At 41.5% G+C, this 26,232-nt stretch overlaps 2 protein-coding genes across 2 annotated transcripts in view; one reads left to right on the top strand and one right to left on the bottom strand.

Annotated features, from left to right (window-relative positions):
• Positions 1–5,118, bottom strand: part of HEATR4 (HEAT repeat containing 4) — a 110,424-nt gene extending 105,306 nt beyond the window's left edge. Inside the window, exon 1 of the mRNA XM_036734503.1 lies at positions 5,039–5,118. The gene's annotated coding sequence lies outside the window, so the exon portion shown is untranslated. The remainder of the gene's footprint in view (positions 1–5,038) is intronic.
• Positions 5,119–9,263: 4,145 nt separating this feature from the next.
• On the top strand, positions 9,264–14,282 carry LOC118830086 (acyl-coenzyme A thioesterase 1-like). Its single transcript, XM_036736971.1, has 3 exons — positions 9,264–10,108; positions 11,690–11,892; positions 13,302–14,282. Exons 1-3 carry the CDS (start codon positions 9,469–9,471, stop codon positions 13,938–13,940), a joined length of 1,482 nt encoding a protein of 493 aa, XP_036592866.1. The 5' UTR covers positions 9,264–9,468; the 3' UTR covers positions 13,941–14,282.
• Positions 14,283–26,232: the final 11,950 nt, after the last annotated feature.

The following is a 26,232-nucleotide window of genomic DNA, read 5'->3' as shown; positions in this document are numbered from 1 at the left end:
GCCGTGGGGAAGCAAACAAACTCAGACTGTGCCTATGTGTTTGTTGCAGGTCAGTTGTGTCTGACTCTTTGTGACTCTTCCCTTTTTTTTTTTTCAAAATAAACAAAAAGATTTTATTGATCTCTTAGCTGAAGGGCTCTGTACATATTCAAGTTCTGAGCAGTCTGTTTAATCAGCGCAGAGATATCTTTAGGCTACAGCAGTAGTTGGCAATTTGCCGAAAGGCCCTCAAAGTCTTTGGTATCTTCTAATATCTCATTCAGTTGCATTTTTAAGAATGTCAACTTTATTGGACTTCCTGTCTTCGAAAAGGAGTGGCATAGTGGCCTTTAATTTGGAAAATCCATGATTTAGATTTTTTTATCTGCTCCCGTTCCGTGGGTTCCTTGGTTTTGGCCACTTGCTGCCTCTCCAGCACCTCCTTCAAGTTCTCTGTGGAGGTATAGGCACCTCTTCATCCAAACTGCTCCTTCAGCACCTCACCCCAGGTGGGGGTGTGTGTGTGGGGGGGTGTGGAGTGCGGGGCGGGGCTGGAAAGGTAAATGGCAAAGTGGAAAGAGAAGCAGGTGCTGTCCAGGGCCCAGAGAGACTTTGGACACTGGCCTTTTTTTTTTTTTTTTTTTTTTTTGTGGAAAGGGGAAGGCAGGGCAATTAGGGTTAAGTGACTTGCCGAAGGTCACACAGCTAGTAAGTATGTCAAGTGTCTGAGGCTAGATTTGAATTCAGGTCCTCCTGACTCCAGGGCCAGTGCTCTACTCACTGCGCCACCTAGAATGTCAATATGGAGTTTTCTTGGTAAAGATACTAGAGTGGTTCACCATTTTCTTTTCCAGTGCAGTAATCTAATTAAGCTAACAAAGGTTAAGTGAATTGCCCAGGGCACACAGCTAGTAGTGTCTGAGGCTAGATCTGTACTCAGATCTTCCTGACTCCAGGTCCATCCCTCTATCCAATGAGTCACCTAGCCTCACCAGTTAAATCAATGATGTTGTACGAAACAAGATGATGTCTGGTTTGTAGTTCCTATACCTCTTTATAGAATATCTATAAAGCTGTATTTAGGACTTTTAAAACTGCAAACAATAATCTTTGGAATGAATTGATTTTGCTTCATGAACACAAACATTTATACATAGCTATATTGCTAAATTTAGGCCCCAAACATCTCTGTATGAAGAGGAAAAGCAGTTGACCTGTCTTTGGTAGTAATGCCCCAATCTGGGGTGCTACCACCCCTTCTTTGGGGCCACAAGCTCCACGAGTCATCTGGGAGCTGCCCCTCCCCCCAATAAGCTACTCTGAGATAATATGCCTTTGTACTGCCCAGATGTTGATAGACGCTCAACCCAGAGGGACCATAGTGGTCAGATCCTGTCTGCATCCCTTCTGAGACCTCTTCTAGATGCAAAGAATATCTGTCAATAAACCTTATTAATGATTGATTATTATTAATAATATTAATAACTAATAAACCTTATTAGGATCCATAGGTTCTGTGTGTGGCCTACCTGCCTGTGGCCATTTTTTTTTTAAATCACAAAAGCTCTAATTTAGAGGGTAATTGCTGCTAAACATAGGAAGTAATACGGACAGAGGAATCAAAGCAATTCCCCTCTTCACTTATTTCCTAGAGAACACTCCAAATAATCTAAACTCACTTGGTAAAGAAGTACAGCATTGACCCCATATAAAGGAGGTTTGAGTAAGATGGTGCCACACTGACAGTTTCGATGCCCTCTCCTGGATGGCACTGGGAAGCAACCGAAAGAATGATGCCTATGCTTCCCTTACTACTCTTAAGAGGCAGCTAGACGGTATAGAAGATAGAATAGGAAGAGCTGAATTCAAATCCTACTTCAGATGCTTATTAGCTATGTGACCCTGGGCAAGTCACTTAACCTCTGACTGCCTCAGTTTCCCCCATACCAGAACTGGTGATATATCAAAAGAAGGATGATATCTTAATTTGTTAATTAATAACAACTCATATATATATATATATGTACTAGATATATATACACATATATACATACAAATATATACATATTTTATGTCCCACTTTACAAATATTGTATGAATCATTCTTTACAATAATCCTGTGAAGTAGGTACAATTATTATCATCCCCATTTATGGATGAGCAAACTGAGGCAGATAAAGGTTAAGTGACTTGCTCAGGGTCACATTGATACTAAGTGTTTGGGACTGGATTTGAAGCCGGATCTTTCTGAATACAAATCCTTTGCTCTTCCTTTTGCCTGCAAGGTTGGCATTGGGAGACTTCAGCCTCTCCAAGCTAATCTCATTCTATACTGTGTCAATTCTAATTTAGTCATAGCCTCCAAGGATTACCATGAAGTCCCTCTTATCTTCCCCTGGAATATGAGGAATCTGGGTCTCAGGGAGGCAAGAGTCAGGGGGCTTTGTTCTTTTTTTTTTTTTGAGGCAAAGGGGCTCAAGTGACTGCCTAGGGTCACACAGCTAATAAGCATCTGAGGTCAAATTTGAACTCAGGTCCTCCTAACTCCAAGGAAGGTACTCTAGCTACTGTACCACCTAGCTGCCCCCAGGGGCTTTGTTTAACTCCAACTTGAACCCCTTAAGTTTTCCTCACTGAAAGTATAACATAGAACATTTCCATGCCATGCTATTTATCTTTTGTTTCTAAATCCTCATAAGTAAAGAGTTGGAGCTTCTTTCAATCCGAGTTCTCTGTTTAGCTGTTGGCCTAGAGGTCTCTCCAAGCAAGTTGCTTAAAAATGCACATTTTTGATTATATATACATATATATGTAATATATAACCTATATCGAACTGTTTACCATTTTAGGAAGAAGGGAGGGGAGCAAGGGTGTGATACTTGAGAAACCAGTTATTTCTGACTACCAGCCCTTGACAGAAGACCTCTGCCCCTCAGCTCCTGATAAAACCCCCCCCAGATTGCACAAGGGAGAATGGACTTAGACCTTACCAGTAAACATTTGACAAATGTCCCTGGGGTCCCATGGCTGTTCCAAGGAATGTCAGTAAATAGAATTATCCCACCAAAGATAACCTGTTAGGGTCTTTGTTCCTGTTCATGACCTTGTGACATGACCCATAAATTTCAAGAAATAATGAACCACTGCACCTTGGCTTCTGTACCCTTTTGCTTACTCAACCATTAATATGTTCAGTATGTCTCCCCTTGAACTCCGTTCAGGGCCGTTCTAATTTGGGTTGCTTGTGCCCCAGACAGTCACCGGTTAATAAATTCTCCAATTAAAACTTGTACTCTGTGACCTGTCTTGCTTGCTGTCGGTACAACATTAATGGAGGCCCCAGCGAGATAGAGGCGGTATTCTGTGTTATCGCTACGGAGATATCCACAGATTTCCGGACCTCAACAGGGATGCCCTGCCCCAGGTCCACCTTCTCTCTCACTTCGGAGGAGCCAGTGCCTGGGATTTCCTAGGGCTCCGAAGGTTGAGTCAGGTGTCTCGGATAAAGGGACTCCCTGCTGAATTGTCCCCTTTTGGCCTACGGAGAATCCTGGTTCCAGACCTCTAGAGGTAAGATTTCTGTTCTGGGGCTAGCCATCTGGTCTCTGTTAACACGCTTACCTGGACACAGGAGGCTTGTGTTCAGAGGGTGAGGACAGGACGCTGTCTTCTCACCACAGGTCATGTGAGAAAGATGGAAAGCCTCTGTTTCATCCCTAAAGAGGAAACCTGGTTTTTCTTTCCTTTGAGGGGACCTGGCTTAGCTTTCAATTCGACTTACACATCAGATTCTGTTCTGTGTTCTGTGCGTTCTGAATTTGTCTGTGTCTGCGTGTCTGTGTCTGAAAAATGTGAAATATCTATATTTTGTTAAAATCTGTGTTTCCACAATCTGGCTAGCACCTTCTGTGGGGGTGTAAGATCCACCTACAACCAGCACCCAGAAAGCTGCCAACACGCTGAAAAAGCACAGGTTCTTTTGATCTGCTTAATTAAGGAAAGCTATGTGAAGGGGTTCACAAGTTTACTTTAATTCAGCATACAAATACCATTCACTTAGTTCAGGGGAAAATCCAGCACCCTGAACTTCAGAGCAAAATACAAACAAAATACAGACATCGACAGACAAACTTTGTCTGATTCAAATCCCAATACATAGTTACCAGAGTTTAACAAAGTCTCAGCATCTGGGTTACAAGCTGGAGGACCCTTAGCTACAGCTGCCCGGAGTCCCCTCACCAGCACAACAGCACGAGTTAGAGCCCTGCGAAAATGGCTCTGTCCTCTCTTCTTACAGGGCTTCAGACGTCATCAAACATCATCTGAATGACCAGAACTTAGGCTGCTATGATCGTCTCTTGAGTTAGCCCCTCCCCTTAGGACCCTGGGAGGTTCACATCCACATAGGTTGGGTTAACACCTAATAGGGGTTAGAGCCTGGGGCTTAGCACTTAGTAAGACTCAGTGAAATATACTGAATTACTCAAAAGAAACAAAGCCAAACTCTTCAACCGCACTTGTTGAACTAAGTGCTAAGAGACCATTTTGCTTACCAACACAATCTGAAACGCAGGCAGCCAGAGAATTCTAAGGCTGCAGTTGAGAAAACAGTGACTCTTTTTTTCTCTGATCTGGCCAACTGGACTTGCAGAAAAAAATAGAGCTGAAACATTTTAGCAAATTCTGGGAGTAATCATTAAAAATTTGGAAACTGATTAGTTGGATTTTGGGAGAGAGAACTCCTGAGACTGTGAAATCACTCCAGGAGCACGCTCTTGCTGAAACACCCTCCCAATGCTGATCACTTAGGTGAAGTTTACTTGAGTTACAATCATTGAGATCTTTCACCATTGTTGTCCTGTCTCTGACCAAGCCAGGGCTGCAGTAAAAGTTAGAGCAGCTAAAACAAACTCCTTTCATCCCAGATCAGTTTTGGAGAAGAGAATGCAGGAGAACTGTAGGGAAAACTTAAATCACCCTTCCCCACCTGGCAAAAGGAGGAGAAGGACAGAAATTCACAGACTGACAGTATCCTGACAGTCCTGTGCCCCCTGGGTACCTTTGTAGCCCATCCCTTTTGGCAAAGCTTGGAAATGTCACCCAGGTCCTATGCATTCTGTCCGCTCTGTCCGCAGCAGCTGCAAAACCACTCTAGGCTCAGTAACTTCTGCAGCTGTGGGGGAAGGGCGAGATAGATCGATTTGGACTTTGGTTAAGCAAACTCTGCCTCCAAGAATTGTCATCACTGAGAAAAGCCTCTGCTCTAGGTAATGTCACACTTCTCTGTTCCAATTGCAAAACTGTATTTTAATCTGTTTGACCTGTTTCCTGATTTGTAAAGGGAAAATAATAATGATGGTTGTTTATATTTTAGACACAACATTATTATTATCTCTCTCTGATTTAATGTAATTGTTAATTTTGAAGTGGATTTTTGAATACCAAAAGTAATAAGTTGAAAATTTTCTATATGTGATAATCTGGAAATGCAATTGATGTCATATGAAAATTATTGTTTCTGTATTCCTAAAATTGCATTGTATCTCTAAAATTCTCTTAGATTGTGAAATCTAAGAGAATTACCATTGTGTGGTAAGAAATGATATTATAGCAATTTTCATCTGATTTTGATATATGCGAATTGGGTTTTTAAAGGGATGTGATAAAATTTGGAACTGTTATATGTGGTTATAACAAATAAATAATTAATAATACTGGTATTTAACCATGAGAACAGACTTTCCATGTGAAAACTTTTCTATTATTAGAATATATGTGGTGATTTGAAGTTATAGTTTCAAATGATGAGATGAAAGATTCTCTGTGCAAGGAGATTTAGAAATGTGTTCACCTAAATTGATAAATTGGTTGTTTCAAATTTTACATACATAATAATGTTTATGGCATCATTACATTTCTATAGTATAAATTTTGTTAGAGTTGTATTAGCTTAAGGAGTTGGACAATTGCTGTAACCTAGGAAATTATAACTTCCAAGTTTTGTCTGAAAGTTCAATTGAAATTGTTTTTGCTATAAATCAAGTATTTATGCAAAGGCCTTGTTGGGTCCTCTTGTAATCTCTGTCAATTCAGGATACATTGTGAACTGTTAAAATGTGGTTTTATAAACAGTGATCTTTTCTTTTACAGTGCTAAGAGTATTGGGCCTTTGAAATTAAAATGTTACCACTAGTGATAATGAATTCAGATTTGACTTGCTCATCCAACTAAGTTATAGTCCCCTGATTGTTAATTAATTAGCTTGTTTCAAGTTTGAAATACATGATAATTGCTTGTGGTGTACTTATATTTCTAAATTTGTTGTATTATGCAACTTGGTTAACATTGAATTACCTATGCTGCTAGAAAAACAATTCCTCTTACAATCTACATGTTATTAGATTAAGAACTGTGCCTAATACAGAAATTAAGGTTGTTAACTGAAACAAGGACTTTTGGAACCATCAACTATGAATTCTTATCAATCTTGTGTAAAGCTTTCTGTGTAGAGGAATTCCTATGGAAAAAGTTTTTAAAATCCTGGTAAACTTTGTTATTGTGATAAGGCTAATTTAATTGGGTATGTAATTTATAGAAACTAAGTGTCCTCCCCATTACAACACCTTTTTGAATAAGGAACTTTGTAATATCTAAGAATTCTGTGCAATATTTGAGAATGAGGACATTTGGCACCAACTTAGTTAATGAATTCCAGCATTTAAGGGTTAATTTGCTTTAAGGAGAAAGAAGGAGATGTCTATCATTATTAACACCTTCTAAATAATTTTCTTCAGGAAAGTTTAGTGAGTATTCCTTTTATCATCAGGATAAATTTTAAACTGTTTTTAAGGAAGGGAAATAATTCTAGAAATGTTTTGAAAAATGTTTTTGTGAATTTAAGCAAGAGTTAGAGCTTATCAATGTATATAAGACTTAATTCCTGAAGTGTCCCTTTCCTGCAGAATGAGTAAACAGGGGACATAAATCCATCAACCTGTGAGGTTGGTCATTAACCTCTTTGCTTTGTTTAAGCTGGAATGGGATTCCAGTATAGACAGTTATGTCAGTAAAAATCACTAATTTATGAGCTATTTTGTCTTATGGTTGAAAGGTAAAGGAAGACTGAATAATGGGTTTGACAGATTTGGAAAGGTAAATAAAGGTTTGATTGGAAATATGAAAGGCAGATAAGAAAATCTGGGGACAAATGGGAATTAGCTAAGCCTCTCCTGTCCTGAGGGAATACTAGTTTCAGATGGTTTAAGTAAGTTGAGAAAGAGTGTGAGAAAGTATTTAGAAGATGGAAAAGATATGTAGCTTGATTTCATAATTATTGGCTCAATGAAATTTGGGACAGTCCTATCTGAAGGATATTTATTTGCTATTTAAGATTTTATGGGACTACAATTTAATATTGTTTTAAGCTCTGATTACAGGGATAGGTCACATGAAGCCAGTAGTAGAATGGCAGGTATTACAAGCTGAGAACTTTAAAGGTGGATGTCCGTGCCTGGGAAAAAGTTTTGAAGATGATCTTGGACATGGCCTAGGTAGGATCTTCCTGACTCTATTTCCCAATTCTGCTATTTCCTTTCTGAAAAGGAAAATCCCCACCTATTACTTCTAAGCCCTGCTTTCAACACCTAGTGACTATATGATTGGCTATCAGATATGACTCATGCCTGGAATCAAACAGAGGTAAGGAAGTTCTTTCCTTCCGTTAAGATATATGACATTGTCCCTCTTTTCTTTCATAGCAAATTTATATTATCAAGAAGTTTTGTAAGCACAATGCTAAATCTATTAGGTAATAGATGAATATTGGAATACCTCTGAGGTATTATAATGGGATGCAGGAATGAATAGCTTACAATTTTAACCTATGTTCATGGCCAAATAAAGATTAAATAATATAGAGACAACATCCTCCAAGAGGAGGAAATGATTAGACAAAGTAATAAGACAAGGATGTAATGTGATAGATGTCTAATAAAAAAGAAAGGGGATAGAAAATTGAGAAAAAACCATAGGCTCAGATTGATTCCCCTAAGAATTATATACAGATGTGTATGATTGGCTCCAAAATTTATCAGTCACGGCAATTCAAGCTAATAGGTGTGTTTTGGTAATAAGATCTTAAATTTGGATTTTTGCACAAGAAAATTGTATGAGATAGTAGTACAAGTGAAATTATATCTCCTTTATTAAGGTATCTGTCTGATAATTTTAAAAGGAAGATGAGTTCAATTTATGGTTGGACCTTCATATTTTAAAGGATTCTTATACCAGGTACAAAATTTAGGTAAGAATAGAAACAGCAGATGATATATGAACTGAAATACTCTGAAGTATCAAAAAAAGGAGAGCCAAATTTAAGTGATTGTACTAAATTATATCAAGTTAGAATTGTCTGAGAATTTCTAGATCTGAACCAGAGAAGCAGAACTCTCTTTTACTATCTAGGGACCAGATAACTACAATCAGGCATCTGGGATTCAAAAGGTGATGCTCAAAGTTTTAAAAACAGATGTTCAAAAACAAAAAAAAAAGTTTTTGCAGGCAACTAGAAAATAAGATACACAGGCAATGGGGTGTAGAAATTTATCTTGCCCTACAAGAAAGGAAGGGAAAAGGGGCTGGGAGGGTTGTGGGGTGACAGAGGGGAGGGCTGACTGGGGAACAGGGCAACCAGAATATAAGCCATCTTGGAGTGGGGGGGAGGGTAGAAATGGGGAGAAAATTTGTAATTCAAACTCTTGTGAAAATCAAGGCTGAAAACTAAATATGTTAAAAAAATAAATTTAAATTAAAAAAAAGGTGTTCCTTTAAATGGACATTGGGAATATGTGACTAGGATTTAAAGTTACTTTATATACAACTTGTGCAATTAATTACTGGGCTTAAATCAGAAACATCATGTAAGCTCCCTCCCCTCCGATCCTCTGCCCAGAAGGCTGAACTCATTGAGTTTTTCTGAAATTTGCCTGTTCATCATTTGCTATAGCCCAAGCGTATTCCATTACATTAATATACCAGAACCTTGGATCTTTTAAAAATTAGAATTCAAAACACAGGAGAAAATTTCTAGTACCTATACTTCGTTTCAAGCTTTGCAATGTGTTGTATCATGGGGGAAAAAAAGAAGCTCGACTCTCTGGGACAAACCAAACAAAGAAATCAGGCGACAGGTGAGTAGGGGCGGAGCTAAGGAACGAGGGCCGGTATTTCACGGGAGGCTATTTACTTCTCCTCACTTGACTGGGGTGTGTGGAATTTTAGGATCTTCTCGGTAGGACTGACTCCCTTGGGCCCTCCCGGTGCCCCGGGCTGGTGACCTCGATGATATTACAGTCTTGTGAGGTTACAGATTATGATCTCGTGATATTACCGACCTCAGAAGGGTTTATTTGGATACGGGAGCGGGGCACCGGTTCATGCGATAGTTCTGCTGTCCCCGGCTAGAAAACCAGCACTTCCTTCTACCCCATCATGTCCTTAATGCGAAGTCCGCGGTTACTTGGGAAAGGGCTGGCGGACTTGGCGAAATTCCCGTGGCCGCCCATTCCTCGCAATCGAGTTCCACAGGCTTTTCCGCGCTTGATTAGCAGCAAGGGGCCTCCGACCTTCTGTCGTAGCTTCTGGGTGTCCTCCAAACAGGCGGCGTCCTCCTCGATGGCCGTGACTGTGAACCTGACTCCCGGGCGCCGCAGCCTGTGGGACGAGCCCGTGGCGATCGCGGTGCACGGTCTGGCCCCGGCCCAGCGGGTCACCCTGCGCGCCTCCCTCCCCGATGAGAAAGGGGAGTTATTCCGGTCGTCGGCCCGCTATGAGGCCGACGCAGGCGGGCAGCTGGACCTGGCGCGGGCGCCCTCTCTGGGGGGCAGCTACAGCGGCGTGGAGCCCATGGGGCTCTTCTGGAGCATGAAACCCGACAAGCCCTATTGGCGGCTGGTGAAGCGGGACGTGCAGACTCCTTTCCTCGTGGACCTGGAGGTGTACGAGGGTCACGACCCCCAGCCCACCAAGCTGCTGGCACAGGTGGTCCACGAGCGGAGCTTCTTGGGGCCGGGGGTGAAGAGGATCCCGGTGCGAGAGGGCAACCTGCGGGCCACCCTCTTCCTGCCTCCCGGTGAGTGCCCCTCCATCTACTCCCCGCCCCCCGCCAATGCTTTTCTTCTCTGACCCCTCATGTAATCAGCGACCACCCCTGTTTCCATCTGCCACATCATAGGATGTTCCAGCATTCAGACGTGCCAAGGATCCCCCTGGCATTCTAAAAGAATCTTGAGATGTCAGAGGGATGGATGGACATTTCTCAGGGGTTTGGGAGGGAAGCACTAAGGGATTGGCTTAGAAATCCATCTACGGTCTTTTCCAGTTCTAAATCTTCTGATTTGTGATCTATAACCGGGGGTCTGAAATCCCAGGTTCAAGTCCAGGAATCCACCACTAGAGCCTTCCAAATCTCAGTTCTGTAAAGCAAACATTCGTGATCGTCTCTTACTCTTAGTCATTTATTGAAGGTTATGCTACTTGGGGCAGCATCAGATGCTGGTAGTACACATCTCTCCCCTCTAAACCTCAGGCGTGTATATATATGTATATATCTTTATTCCACCAAGCTATCCTTCAAGGACGTCTAATTTGCAGTCCAAAAGTCTGGGCCACTATCACACACTTAGACTCAAAGAGTACTTATTAGACTCATGAGAGAAGCAGGGGGGTTATTGCTAGTCCTCATTACCAAATTTCAAACCAATCATATTGTTCCATATATCTCAGCTCTGTAACCAGTCATGATGTCCTTAATTCTGTGTCACATACCTTGTTCTGTTCTTTGTTCTATACTTCAAAACCTCTTGGTGGCAGAGCTGCAACTGGGGTTGGGCAAATAGGGCTGTGCCCCCAGGGCATGCAGCCTTGGCAGAGGGCTGCTTTTACCCCAGGAGAGTGCCCTTCCTTCCAACCTCAGCCATTGCCCCTGCATTCCAGGCCATTGCCAGTCCTCTTGACTTTTGCCTTGCCACGGGACTTCTGTGACTCTGGAGGAGAGAATGAGGCTGATGACTTTGCTTTGCTCTGCCTCACTTAAATCCAATTTACAATCAAGTGAAAATATCACCCTCCCAATGTCATTGATCCTCTTTGAGAATGAAGGAGGAACAACTCCCCCAAACCTCTATAAGGTAAACAATCCTTTAGTTCGAGGTCTGTGGCATTAATGCAGGACTAGCCATTGACTCATTTATTGACAGGTAACACACCTCTGCTAGTAAATACTATCTTGCTCAGAGATCTACCTCAATTGACCCTTTTGTTAAATTTCAGTTGAAACAAGGCACTAGTTATATAATCCTGGGCAAGTCACTTAACCTCTGATACCTCAGTTTCCTCAGCTGTAAAACAAAGATGATAATAATAGCTCCTACCTCACAGGATTGTTGTGAGGATCAGATGTTTAGAACATTGCCTGGCACATAGTAAGCACCATATAAGTGTTAGCTATTTATTTTCCAGTTAATTGAGGTTTTTTTTCAATTACACTGTGCAGTTGTGAGCAGGCATATTTTTTCCAGTGAACATGCAGTAGCGAACAAGGGGTCTTATGGTGTCTCAGAAAATGTTACCCAAGAGCAAACAACTTGACTATCCTTAGAATTCAGAGGGAAAACTTTAAAGGGAAAGGTTTATGACTTTGACTTTGTTATAGGTTCAGGGCCCTTCCCTGGGATCATCGACATCTTTGGAGCTGGAGGTGGCCTGTTTGAATATAGAGCCAGCCTGTTGGCTGGACATGGCTTTGCAGTGCTGGCCCTGGCATACTATGCCTATGAGGACCTCCCCAAAGACATGAAGGAACTTCATCTGGAATACTTTGAAGAGGCTGTCCAGTACCTGAAAAACCACTCTCAGGTTGTTTTCTCATTTTATGACTTCTCTCTTCTTTTAGTTTCTTTGATTCTGTGGGATAGATGCTTTTCCTTGTTGCTCTTTATTTTAAGACATTATACCAAGAATGAAACTTCCTGTTATAAGTGTTTATTGGGAAGTGGAGTGGCTTGCTATTTCCTTCTCCAGTTCATTTTACAGATGAGGAAACTGAGGCAAACAGGATTAAGTGATTTGGCCAGGGTTACACAGCTGGTAAGTATTTGAAGCCAGATTGGAAGTCAGTAAGAGGAGTCTCCCAGACTCCAGGCCCAGCCCTCTATCAACTTTGCCACCTAGGTGCCTATTTTCCTTTGAAAATTTTCCCTACTTCCAAAGAGTATTTTAGCACTGGCCAATCCCTCTGCTGTTTGGAATGCGAAAGCTGAGACAGATGCAAATGATCTCTGGTAATGATCATCTGTGTGACCTTTGGAAGACACAGCTTTGTCACCTCCCTGGGCTGTAGTTTCCTTAGTTGTGAAATGAGTGAGTTAGAGTAGATATCTCTTCAGATCCAGGATCCAAGGAAGAATACCACTGAGCAGTGACTTGAGGTATGCAGAATGTCTACCTGCTCCAGATTATATCATCCCTCAGCCTGTGCTTCCCCTTAGTAGAGTCATGAATAGGTTGGAAAAGAGGTGAGGGGAGAGTTTTCTTCCAAAGGCCTCAATTAAAATAGATAATCAGCTCTCTACCATAGGTATGTGAGTTGCCTTGGAGCAGAAGGAAGGAAGGAAGGATTTATTTAGTGCCTACTCTGTACTAGGTACCATGCTAAGTGCCTTGTAAATATCTAATTTGATCCTCACAACAACCCTTTGAGGGTTGCTCTTATTATCCCCAATTTACAATTAAGAAAACCGAGGCAAACAGAGGTTTAAGTGACTTGTTCAGGATCACATGGCTGGTGAATGGCTGAGGCAGGATTTGAACTCAGATCTTCCTGACTGTAGAAGGTCCAGTGATCTATGTGTCGTATTACCTAACTTTCTTGAATTTTAAGTCACTGTGATCATGGGGAAGTGTTTGGTCTTCAGTTTCCTATCTGAAAAATGAATACATGATATATCTAGTATAGGGTTATAATGAATATGCCATATCGCTTTACAAGTCATGTTGATATGAGCAGTGGTTACTGCAAAACTCAGTAAGATCCAAACACATGTCTTAGAACAAAAGTAAGTTTTTTGTGCTATTTCTTTTGAGGCATTCAGAGTTAAATGACTTGCTGTGGACACACAACTGGTAAGTGTCAAGTGTCTGAGGCCAGATTTGAGCTCAGGTCCTCCTGACTCCAAGGCTGGTCCTCTATCAACTGTACCACCTAGCTGCCCCTTTTGTTAGTCAACATTATTCTCATTCCCTCTATGACTCTCTTACTTTCCCAGGTAAAGGGTCCAGGAGTTGGGATCCTTGGATTTTCCAAAGGGGGTGATCTGTGCATCTCCATGGCCTCCCATTTGAAGGACATCACAGCCACTGTCACCATCAATGGCTCTGTGGCAAATGTAGTGTCTGTGCTACACTATAAGGGTGTGACCATTCCCCCATTGAAGACTGACCTAAAACGTATCAAGATGACTGAAGATGGGTTTGCAGACATTGTTGATGTTCTCAACAATCCTTTGGAGGAACCCAACAGAAAAAGCTTAATTCCAATTGAGAAGGCTGAGAGTTGCTTCATGTTTCTTGTTGGTCTGGATGACCACAACTGGAAAAGTGAATTCTATGCCATTGAAGCTGCCAAATTGTTAGAAGCCCATGGGAAGAACAAACCGGAGATTATCTGTTACCCTGCAACAGGACACTATATTGAGCCCCCATATTTCCCTATGTGCCCAGTTTCCTTTCACGCTTTGGTGGGCACAAATGTGATCTGGGGAGGAGAAGTTAGGGCCCACTCCATGGCCCAAATTGATGCTTGGAAACAACTCCAAGCCTTCTTCCACAAACATTTAGGAAGTGATCAGATAGCACATCCCCCCAATTGTAACTCGCCATTTAGAAATTCAGATGGTATATGGTAAGAGTGTATTGAGATGATACCACCTAGAGAGATTATTTTTAGAATAATTGGAATAGGATTTTTTTCTCACCTTTAAGATAAAGTTGAAAGTAATAATAATTTTGAAGCTCTCAATGTTGCATTTTAAGTAAACAGTTTCCCCAAGAATAAGAGAATAATTTTGTGGAAGAAGAGTGAGAGAGTACTTTCCTTACATGGAAAATAAACTCCATAAACCCATAGAATTGGCCAAGACCTCCTAGGCCTATATAAGCTGCCTATAAATTTCCTAGACATGTTCTCTCTGTGCCTTAAGAAATTTATCAGGTCTTAAAAATAAACAAATAAGATGCTGATACCAAAACTGATGTGTTGGTCATAACAACAGCCTTATCTTTACCTGTCTGTGGAAGTGATCCAAGTGTGGTAACTGATCCCAGGAGCTGGGATATCCAAGCGTGTTTGGTGCTAGATGACCATGATATACAGAAAAGGCAGGGCATGAGGACCTTCGGCCACTTCCTCAGGCTGGACAAGTGGACCACCAAAGGCAGGGAAGCTGTGCCGATCTGAATGAAGGATGTATCCTCACCACATATCCTTTTTCTGTTCTGAGTGTCTTTCCCCTGCAATGGATTGTCAATTATTCCATGAGTATCTCGCCGTCCTTGAGTCTCGTACCTGAAGTACCAGACCAGCCTGGATCAGGCCTGGTCTATCATATGCATTCACCTGTAGGTGACAGTGGGCAAATGGATTCTTTCCCAGCCTTGCCCCACCTGTGAGTCAAAGAAGAAGGAATTTCATTGTGAGAGAGGAATGCCCCAGCATCCCTTTTCCCTCCCTGTCAGCACCTGGGTGCCTTAGTATCTGACCCCTGCCTCCAAACCTCTCTGTTCCTTTCCCCAACACTTACTCCACTCCAGCATTTACAGGAGCTCTCATCCCAATGAACCCATTCTATGCCAATACATAAAGCCCATCTATACATCCCAAGACCTCTAATAGAGTATGAAATTAAGTACCGATTTTAATTCTATTTTGCTAAGACTTAAGCTACATTTAATATTCCCTTTTGTGACTCCTTTTCCTTGTCAACTTAACTTACCAGCCACATCACAGAGAAACTTGCCTAAAGGTCAAGCTTTACCTCCACCTTTGTAATCCCACCCATCACCCACTTTCTGGAGAAACCTCAAATCTTATCAGTTTAAAGTATTGTCTTGTTCAGTTTTGACCCCATTTGGGGTTTTCTTGGCAGATGTGGAAACAGGTTGCCCTAGTTAAGTGACTTGCCCAGCTATTAGATGTCTGAGGCCATATTTGAACTCCGGAAGATGAATCTTCCTGACTCCAGGGAAAGCACTCTATCTGCTGTACCACCTAGCTGCCCTTAAAGTATTATAGCCACTCTCACCTCCTGAGAACCTTTGTCTTGTGACTCTGTCACAGGTCTTGACTGTGGTTGAGGAGGTTTCAGAAGGGGAGCTCCAAATGATGTAATCTCAATTCTGACTATGTCATCAATAGCCAATCAGAAGAAGACACACCTATGTTGCTGGAGATTTTGCTGTTACCTTGCTAATTATTGTAAAAGACCCTGTCAGCCGTCATTCAAGGTCTTTGGTTATGGGGAGAAACCATTGACCTAATTCATTGGTTCCTGCTAGCCTAAATGATCAATTGATTTTGCTCAGAACTTTGATTCACAATTTCAAGACCAGCCCCTCCCTGCTATCCAGAGACCTCAAGCATCCCAGTGCAAATGTTGAGGAAATCAACCACCTACCTAGGCAACAGTGGGCAGTACAAAAAAATGACAGTACCTTAGTTCCCCTTCTTCCTCTCAATTGAGCAGTGCCTTGTCAAGGCATAAGAAGACCCCCTGTTTTCCAGAGCTAAGATCCAGAAAGCAAGCTGTGCCCTGAGCTTGGCGTAAAAACAATCCTTTGTGCTCTCCTTCTGGAACTGATGGTCCTTGAGCTTGGGCAAGCACAAAAAGCCCAGAAATGAAGCCCTGCTATGAAGGGAGTTTTTGTCACTAGGCAACCTTGACTCACTGTTGCCGTTGTGCCTCACTCCTGTTGCTAAAGTATAGTTTGACTCTTTGTCTAGCCACAACTATAAAAATCATGTTCAGCCTCACTGCCTCATGTCCCCCCAGTCGGGCCAGGGCCCTGGCACACTTGTCCTTGATTATAAGCCATTTCCCTCACTTTGAAATTAAACTTCCATTTGATTCCTGACTCTCCTGTCTCTAGCCTGCTCTGTTTGGCTCGGGCCACCCATAGGTTTGAGGCCAGTTTGGTCCAGTTGACAACCTGAATCTCCTGACATAGTGTTGGCTTTTTAAAGGAATAACTCCAGGTTTTGTGTTTGTTTTTAACTAGGTTCCATTACTCCTCATAAGTTTAGGGGAGCAATTTCTAAAATTAGAGATAGGAAATCCAGTTAGTTAGTGGTAGTAAGAACAGGGGCTGACCTGCAGGGTTGATCGCAGTTTTCTCAATTTCCTTCCCATTTGGCCTTTTAAAAGATCTTTTGTGATATTTATTAGACCTTCAAGAAATAAATTTCTTTCTCTAAGGAGCAATCATGTGGGTGTGTTTAGAAGAACAATAAGGGTTGAAGAGAGCCCTGAGTTAGAGAGAGTGAGATGAAAGCATTTGTGGTACATATCTGACAGAACTCACTTCATTCTCTATAAAGTCCCTCAGCATCTTACTTTAGATCCAATAGTTTAACTTTATAGCCAGGGTAGAGGTGGAAAAATCTCTTGAAATTTTGAAGGCAGAGGAGAAAGGCCAAGAAATAAATGAAATAAAGTTAAGATAAAGCACTTATTAAGTACTTACTGGGTCCTAGACACTGTGCTGAGTTCTGGGGATACAAAAAGAAAGCTAAGTAAGGCATTATTATCAGTCTTTACAGATGAAGAAGAAAACCATCCACATCCTGCATTTTTAAAATCACATTAGTGTACAAACAGTTTGTGAAATGGGCTGCCTGGAGAAAAAGTGGATTCTCACTCCTTCCTTGGAGACCTGGAAGCAAAGGCTGTTATGCTCTGATGTTGTAATGGGGTTCCTTTTGAGTATGGGTTGAACTGGCTAGTGTCTGAAGGCCTCTGTAGAGTCCTGCCTGGACACAGCTAACCCATTCAGCTCTGAACTCCTGGGCACCTTGGATTCTCTTCTTTGCATCCCCCACCCTCCTGTTGCTGCTGCTGCTGCAGCTTCTACTCCTCTTCCACCCACTAAACCAGACCTTGGCAGATCATCTCTAGGACCAATTAATTCCTTCTTACCTTTGCTGTGGCCATTTTCTGCTCTGCTGCTTAGAGTAGCCAGAGTCTTCCTCTCTAAGGTTACCATCCATCTATTCTGCTTCTTGTATGGACCAACAACTCCATCTTCTTTGGTTCACAAGTAGGGCAAGGCTGGGAAAGAATCCATTTGCCCACTGTCATATTCAGGTGAATGCACATGATAGACCAGGTCTGATCCAGGCTGGTCTGGTACCTCAGGTGTGAGATTGAAACAAAATGAGATACTCATGGAATAACTGACAATCCATTGCAGGGGAAAGACACTTAGAACAGAAAAAGTATATGTGGTGAGGATACATCATTCAGATGTTCACAGCTTCCCTGCCTTTGGTGGTCCACTTGTCCAGCCTAAGGAAGTAGCTGAAGGTCCTCATGCCCTGCCTTTTCTGTATATCATGGTCATCTAGCACCAAACCGACTTGGGTATCCCAGCTCCTGGATCAGTTGCCACACTTGGACCACTTTCACAGACAGGTAAAGAAAAGGCTGTTGTAATGACCAACACATCAGGTTTGGTACCAGATCCTATACCTAGCATCTTATTTGTTTATTTTTAAGATCTGATAACTTCCTTAAGGCACAGAGAGAATATTTCCAGGAAATTTATGGGCAACTTGTATAGGCCTAGGAGGTCCCTGACAATTCTATGGGTTTGTGGAGTTTATATCCCATGTAAGGAAAGTACTCTCTCACAGTTCTTATGTTTCACAAAATTATTCTCTTATTCTTTGGGGAAACTGTTTACTTAAAATAAAACATTGAGAGCTTCAAAATTACTTTTAACTTTATTTTAAATGCTGAGAAAAAAATCCTATTGCAATTATTCTAAAAATAATCTCTCTAGTTGGTATCATCTCAAAACACCCTTATCATCTATCATATTGAATTCTAAATGGTGAGTTACAATTTGGCAGGGGGATGTGTTATCTAATTATTTCCTAAATGTTTGTGGAAGAAGGCTTGGAGTTGTTTCCAAGCATCAGTTTGGGCCATAGAGTGGGCCCTAACTTCTCCTCTCCAGATCACATGTTTACCCACCATATTGTGAAAGAAAACCTGGCACACAGGGAAATATGGGGGCTCAATATAGTGTCCTGTTGCAGGGTAACAGATAATCTCCGGTTTTTTCTTCCCATGGGCTTCTAACAATTTGGCAGCTTCATTGGCATAGAATTCACTTTTCCAGTTGTGGCCACCCAGACCAACAAGAAACATGAAGCAACTCTCAGCCTTCTCAGTTGGAATTAAGCTTTTTCTGTTGGGTTCCTCCAAAGGATTGTTGAGAGCATCAGCAATGTCTGCAAACCCGTCTTCAGTCATCTTGATACGTTTTAGGTCGCTCTTCAATGGCGGAATGGTCATACCCTTATAGTGTAGCACAGACCCTACATTTGCCACAGAGGCATTGAGTGTGATGGTGGCTGTGATGTCCTTCAAATGAGAGGTCATGGAGATGCACAGTTCACCCCCTTTAGAAAATCCAAGCAGCCCAACTCCTGGACCCTTCACCTGAAAAAATCAGAGAGTCAGAGAGGGAATGAGAATAATGTTATGACTAACAAAATGGGGCATCTAGGTGGTGCCGTGGATAGAGCACCAATCCTGGAGTCAGGAAGACCTGAGTTCATATCTGGCTTCAGATACTTGACACTAACTAGCTGTGTGACCCTGGGTATGTCATTTAACCCCAAATGTCTCAAAAAAAGTGTGAGAAACTTAACAATACCTTTCCTTTGCCCTAAGAGATGTTTTTTGGATCTTACTGAATTTTGTAGTAACCCCTGCTCATATCAACATGACATGTAAAGCTCATGTTATATAGCATTTTCATTATAAGCCAATATTAGAAATATTATGATACCCATTTTTCAGATAGGAAACTGAGGATCAAATACTTGCCCATAATCACAGAGTGGTACAACAGATAGAGCACTGGACCTCCTATACTAAGGAAGACCTGAGTTCAAATCTTGCCTCAGGCACTTACCAGCCATGTGACCCTGAAGAAGTCACTTAACCTCAGTTTGCTTCAGTTTTCTCAATTGTAAATTAAGGATAATAAGAGCAAAGGGTTGTTGTGAGGATCAAATCAGGTAATATTTGCAAAACACTCAGCGTGGTACCTAGTACAGAGTAGGCACTTAACAAATCCTTCCTTTCTTCCTTCTTCCTTCCTTCCTTTCTTCCTTCTTTCTTCCTTCCTTCCTTTGTTTCTTTCTTTCTTTCTTTATTTCTTTCTTTCTTTCCTTCTTTCCTTCTTTCTTTCTTTCTCTCTTTCTCTCTTTCTTTCTTTCTTCCTTCCTTCCTTCCTTCCTTCCTTCCTTCCTTCCTTCCTTCCTTCCTTCCTTCCTTCCTTCCTTCCTTTCTTCCTTCCTTCTGGTCCAAGGCAACTCACATACCTATAGTAGAGAGCTGATTATCTATTTTAATTGAGGCCTTGTGGAGAAAATGTCTCTCCTCACCTCTTTTCCAACCTATCCATGACTCTACTAAGGGGAAGCACAGGCTGAGGGATGATATAATCTGGAGCAGGTACACATTCTGCATACCTCAAGCCACTGCTCACTGATGTCCTTCCTTGGATCCTGGATCTGCAGAGATGTCTACTCTAACTCACTCATTTTAAAATAAGGAAACTATAGCCCAGGGAGGTGACAAAGCTGTGTCTTCCAAATGTCACACAGATGATCATTACCAGAGATCATTTGCATCTGTCTCAGCTTTCTCATTCCAAACAGCAGAGGGATTGGCCAGTGTTAAAATACTCTTTGGAAGTAGGGAAAATTTTCAAAGGAAAACAGTCACCTAGGTGGCAAAGTTGATAGAGGGCTGGGCCTGGAGTCAGGGAGAGTCCTCTTACTGACTTCCAATCTGGCCTCAAATACTTACCAGCTGTGTAACCCTGGCCAAATCACTTAATCCTGTTTGCCTCAGTTTCCTCATCTGTAAAATGAACTGGAGAAGGAAATAGCAAGCCACTCCACTTCCCAATAAACACTTATAACAGGAAGTTTCATTCCTGGTACAATTTCTTAAAATAAAGAGCAATGAGGAAAAGCATGTATCCCCCAGAATCAAAGAGACTAAAAAAAGAGAGAAGTCATAAAATGAGAAGACAACCGGAGTGGTTTTTCAGGTACTGGACAGCCTCTTCAAAGTATTCCAGATGAAGTTCCTTTATGTCTTTGGGGAGGTCCTCATAGGCATGGTATGCCAGGGCCAGCATAGCAAAGCTATGTCCAGCCATCAGGCTGGCTCTATATTCAAACTGGCCACCTCCAGTTCCAAAGATATCAATGATCCCAGGGAAGGGCCCTGAACCTAAAAGAAAGTCAAAGTCATAAAGCATTCCCTTTAAAGTCTTCCCTCTGAATTCTAAGGATAGTCAAGTTGTTTGCTCTTGGGTAACATATTCTGAAACCCCATAAGACTCCTCATCACTGCTGCATGTGCATTGGAAAGAATATACCTGGTTACAATTGCACAGTGTGATTAAGAAAAAAACTCAGTTAACTGGAAAATAAACGGCTGCCATTTATATAGTGCTTACTGTGTGCCAGGCAATCTTCTAAGCACTTGATCCTCACAACAATCCTGTGAGGTAGGAGCTATTATCCTCTTCATTTTAAAGTTGAAGAAACTGAGGCATCAGAAGTTAAGTGACTTGCCTAGGGTCAAAACTTTAGAGCCAGCATTTATCCCAATGAGATTTCTCAGATAAAATGCTCAGAGAAATTCCATTCTCCTCCGCAGTACCTTTTCCTTTTAAGAGTCCCTTTTTCCATTCTAGGCAAATCTGACTTATCAGCCTAGAAGCTAAGAGTTGACAAAGCAGTACTTAGACCCCAGATTTTCCTGCTGTTGCTCAGGAACCTGACTTACACTGTCTCTGGGCCTTCAGTTTCAATTTCTCATTCAATCTCTTTACTTACATTTCTGGGTCCCCAAGGATTTTAAAAAAATTGTCCCTGGAAGTTAGCAGTCTGAAGAATGGAAACTCCGTCTTGTGTATACTCACCGGCTAGAAATCAGCAGGGGTGCCTCCCTTTCTCTACAGTGAATTTTCCTTCTTCCTAGGCTAGAAATCCCAGTGGAAATAGGCTCTGGATTTAGAGTCCGAGGGCCTGGGTCCTAAATCTTGGCTCTGCCACTTAGTATGTGGCCTTCATTTTTCTAGGCCTTATTTTTTTTTCATCTGTAAAGTAAGGGGAGTGGACTAGAGGGTTTCTACAGTCCCTTCTGAACTTTTAATCCTAGGATCTCTTTCACTCAAATGTCCATTGCAATACAATGCTTGGCCACTTCTATAGTTTGACTGATACAGTAGGTTGGTATCACTTACAACCTGACATTCTTGGATAGTTAATCTTACTTTTTTTTTAAACCATTATTCCTAATCGCATTTCAATCTAGGACCCTTCCTCTTTGGGATCTCATTGACCCTGAGGATATAAGGTCCTTTCAGTTTGACTCCTCTGTTCATTCCTCAATTTCAGGTCATACCTGAAATTTCAGCCACCTAAACCCCTTACTCAACCCACTTCCTGAATTCCTCTCTACACATTTTTTTTTTTGTGGACAAGTTTTTCTTTAGGTTTCTTTGAACTGAATGGTGCAATTCATCTTATGTCGGTTTTTTCTGAGCTCTGCCTTAACCCTTCTTTGGTTCTTATTCTCCCTTTCCCCCCGTTATGAAAATAATAGAGTCACAGAATTTCTAAGCTCAAAGGAACTTTATAAATTACCCGGTCAGTCTCTCCCCCAACCAATTGTACATATGAATAACCTGATATTCAAAGGTGAACTGTTTTGTCCCAAGTAATCCAAGTATCTCCTGATAGAGGCAAGGCCTGAACCCACATTTCCTGCCTCTCAAGTTCAGGGTCTTTCCACTATATCCTACTGTCTCATAAGTGGACAGCACTCTGCCAAGAACAGTAAAGTTTTCAGCTTCTTGCATATCTATCCCAGCCCTCTTGGCAGCTTCAGGGCCAGTGTGTTTTCTCAAAAACCACTAGTATAGGGAGCAGTTATGTGGCATAGTGGATAGAGTACTGGCCCTGGAGTCAGGAGGATCTCAGTTTAAATCTGGCCTCAGACACTTACTAGCTGTGTGACTCTGGGTAAGTCACTTAACCCTGACTGCCTCAAAAAAAAGAAAGAAAAAGAAACCATTTGTATAGTAGTTAGTATAGGACCATTAGAATAGAAGCAGAAAGGTATAATAGCTAGAGGGCTGGCCTTTGAGTAAGAATGAGCTATATTCAAATCCTGCCTTTGATAACCTACTGACTATGTGACTATGGGCAAGTAACTTAATATCTCTAAAATTATAAGTTATAGAAGCACCACATGGAATGAAATTAGAGGTATGAAGTCCCCTTCCCTAAAAAAAAAAACAACAAAAAAACAAAAAAATAGCAAAAAAGAAACAAACAACAAAAAACCCCCAATGTTTCTCCAAGATACAGGGTATCCCAAAAGTCTTAGTGCAGATATAGAAACTTGATCAAGAACCAAGAGAGGTAATTAAAGCTTAGAATTGCACTAAGACTTTTGGGACACCTTGTGTAGAAGAGGAAATTAAGTAACTCACCTACAGCTAGTAATTTGCAGAACCTAGATTTAAACTAAATGATTTGCCTTCAAATCCCAGGTATTTGGCACACCTCAGCCAGACTGATAATCTCAAGCTCATATATTAATTTCATTCATTCATTCATTTTTAGCTGAAGGAACTTGTCTTCACCTGCAGTATTGCTGCCCTGAAGGCCACTCCCTTTCTTCAGACCCTTGGCTTGTGATTGGTGACTCCCTCCACAGCACCATAGTTTTAGAAAGGACCCTCACCATGTTTCACCTCTCTCCTGAACTCACTCTCTGGATTATTCCTCCTCCTCACCTGTAGTCACTGCCCCTATGTGGGTACCCTTTCTCCTCTCTCCTATTTTCCAGCTTCCTTTTATGTATTATCTTTTCCTTATTATAACATAAGCTCCTTAGGATCAAGGACTGTATTGCTTAATTTTATTTGCACCCTCAGCAGTTAGCATGGTGCCTAACATGTTGTTGAGTCGTTTAAGTTGTCTGACTCTTCATGACCCTATTTGAGGTTTTCTTGGCAAAGATACTGGAGTGGTCTGCCATTTCCTTTCCCAGCTCATTTTACACATAAGGAAACTAAGGCAAACATGGTTAAGGGACTTGCCCAGGGTCACACAGCTAGTGTCTGAGGCCAGATTTGAACTCAGGAAGATGAGTCTTTCTGACTTCAGGTCCAGCACTCTGTGCGCTGTGCTACCTACCAGCCCCACCTGACACATAGTAAGCACTTAATAAGTCATCTATCTGTCTCTCTACTTACCTATTTATCTATTTAGCTACCTATCAAGCTATTCATCTATCAATTTATCTATCTACCTACTTACTTATCAATCTATCTACTTATCTATCAGTCTATCAATCAATTAACATACCTATCTACCTACCTGTCTGTCTGTGTATCTGTCTACCTGTTTAGCTACCTAGCAATCTATTTGTCCATCTACCTAGTTACTTATCAATCTATCTACCTATCTATCAATGTATCTACCTACAGGTCTGTCTGTCTGTCTCTATCTGTCTATCTGTCTCTCTATCTACCTTTTTTACCTAGCTATAATCTATCTATTGATATATCAATCTATCTACCTAGTTACTTATCAATCTATCAATCTAACTACCTACAGACTTGTCTATCTCTGTCTATCTATCTATCCATCCATCCATCATCCATCCATCCATCTATCCATCTATCTATCCAACCATCTATCTATCTATCTATCTATCTATCTATCTATCTATCTATCTATCTATCTATCTATCCATCCATCCATCCATCTATCTATCTATCTATCTATCTATCTATCTATCTATCTATCTATCTATCAGAATTATAGACATAAAACTGGAAGGGCCCTCAGAGGCCATATCATCCAACCCCTTCCTTTTACAAAAGAGAAATTTGAGATCCAGGGAGTTTAAATGTCTTGTTCCAGATTACTGGGTCCTTCTGACTCCAGAGTGGATGCTCTTGCTGAAAATGAGGAGGAGTGCATCAAGGAGCTAGAGGGGAGCAGAGAGCTCTCAAGCAGGTGGAATAACAGGGTGAAGGGAGTGGAAGAATTTCACAAAGATTCTTTTTATGGCAGGATGGTGATGTATGGAGCAACAAGAGACTCCTAGAGTCCCTTGGATATACTCACCTCTACTTTGTCCTTTAGTTTCTGGAAATTCTCTGTGAACCAGTTCCTAGTCTTGGTAGATAATTTACTTCGCTTTTATGTGGGTGGCTGTGGGCCTTGGTTTTGCCAGCTCTTGTCAAATTATCTTGGAATTTGTCAAAACCCTCTGCTAAACTGAATGAAAGCTCAGGCCTGTGGCCAAGAGGATGAGAAGTGGGAGCTGGAGGAAGATGTTTGGGGGGGGCGGTGAAAGAGGGAATGAGCCAGGAGACCTATAGGACAACAGGAGTCAGGCAGGCTGGAGTGACAGTGTTCACACATTATTCATTTTGGAAAGATTTGAAAACAAAAAAGTCTGTGTTTACTTTGTTGTTGTTCAGTCGTTTCAGTTGTGTCCAACTCTCTGTGACCCCATTAGGGGTTTCCTTGGTAAAGATACTGGAATAGTTTGCCATTTTTTTCTCCAGCTCATTTTATAGATGAAGAAACTGAGGCAAACAGTATTAAGTGACTTGCCCAGGGTCACATAGCTAGTAAGTGTCTAAGGCCAGATCTGAACTCAGGAAGATGAGTCTTCCTGACTCCAGACCTGGCGCTGTATCTACTATGCCACCTTCTAAGTTCATAGATTTTTTTTCTAAGTAAATAGGATTTTAAGTAAAATAAGTTTTTAAGTAAATAAGTCACAAGCTTTTAAGTTTTTTAAATAAATAAGTCATGGGTGCATTCCCCCAGAAAACAGTTGATTATTTTTATTCATTCAGTAATCATTTATTGCGAATCTATTATTTGCAATTTGTGGCTTAGTGGATAGAGTGCTATCTGGGCTTGGAGTTGGGAAGATCTGAGTTGATAGCCAACTAGCCACAGGGAAGTCTCTTTGGCTTCCTAGCTTCCTCATCAAAGCCTCATCTTCCTCATCTGTAAAAGGGTACCACCTGCAGTACCACCTATCTTACCTGAGTTGTTCAGCAATCATATGATCTATGCAAATGTAGGCAAAGCATTCTGCAGATTCGAAGGCACTAAAGGAGGTGTCCCAAAAGTTGTAGTGTGGTTTAAAGTTTTAAAAGTTTAAAACTGTTCTAAGACTTTTGGAATAACCTGCCTGTTAGGTAACCTCTCAAAGCCTATAAATTGGAGATGAGTTGCTAATCTGCCTTCCTAGGAGTTTCTGCACGTAGAATTCATTATAGTAGAGAAATTAGAAGTTGGACCTCTCCCTTCCTCTTTCTCTGCCCCACCTCCCAAAGTTGGTTATCATTTTTAATTACTATGCTCCATTCTGAGAGATATAGAGGTATCCTGAAGGCAGTCCCTGCCCTGGAGACTCTAGGGAAAACCTGAATTTTGTTCATTTTTATAAGATAGAGAATAGAAGCAATATATCACCCCTGGTCCCTTGCCTCAAGGGATCTTCTCCAGCCCCAGCAACTCTATATGGCATATAAAATAGTACTCAGTTTTGCTGGGTAGGTGATTCTTGGTTTTAATCCTAGCTCCATTGACTTCTGGAATATCGTATTCCAAGCCCTTCGATCTCTTAATGTAGAAGCTGCCAGATCTTGGATTATTCTGATTTGGTTTCCACAATACCCAAATTGTTTCTTTCTGGCTGCTAGCGGTATTTTCTCCTTGATCTGGGAGCTCTGGAATTTGGCGACGATATTCCTAGGAGATTTCTTTTTGGGATCTATTTGAGGAGGCGATGTGTGGATTCTTTCAATTTCTATTTTGCCCTGTGGCTCTAGAATATCAGGGAA

Source organism: Trichosurus vulpecula, chromosome 8 (genome assembly GCF_011100635.1).
Source record: "Trichosurus vulpecula isolate mTriVul1 chromosome 8, mTriVul1.pri, whole genome shotgun sequence".
Classification (NCBI taxonomy): domain Eukaryota; kingdom Metazoa; phylum Chordata; class Mammalia; order Diprotodontia; family Phalangeridae; genus Trichosurus; species Trichosurus vulpecula.
This window is presented reverse-complemented; position numbering and strand designations above follow the sequence as displayed.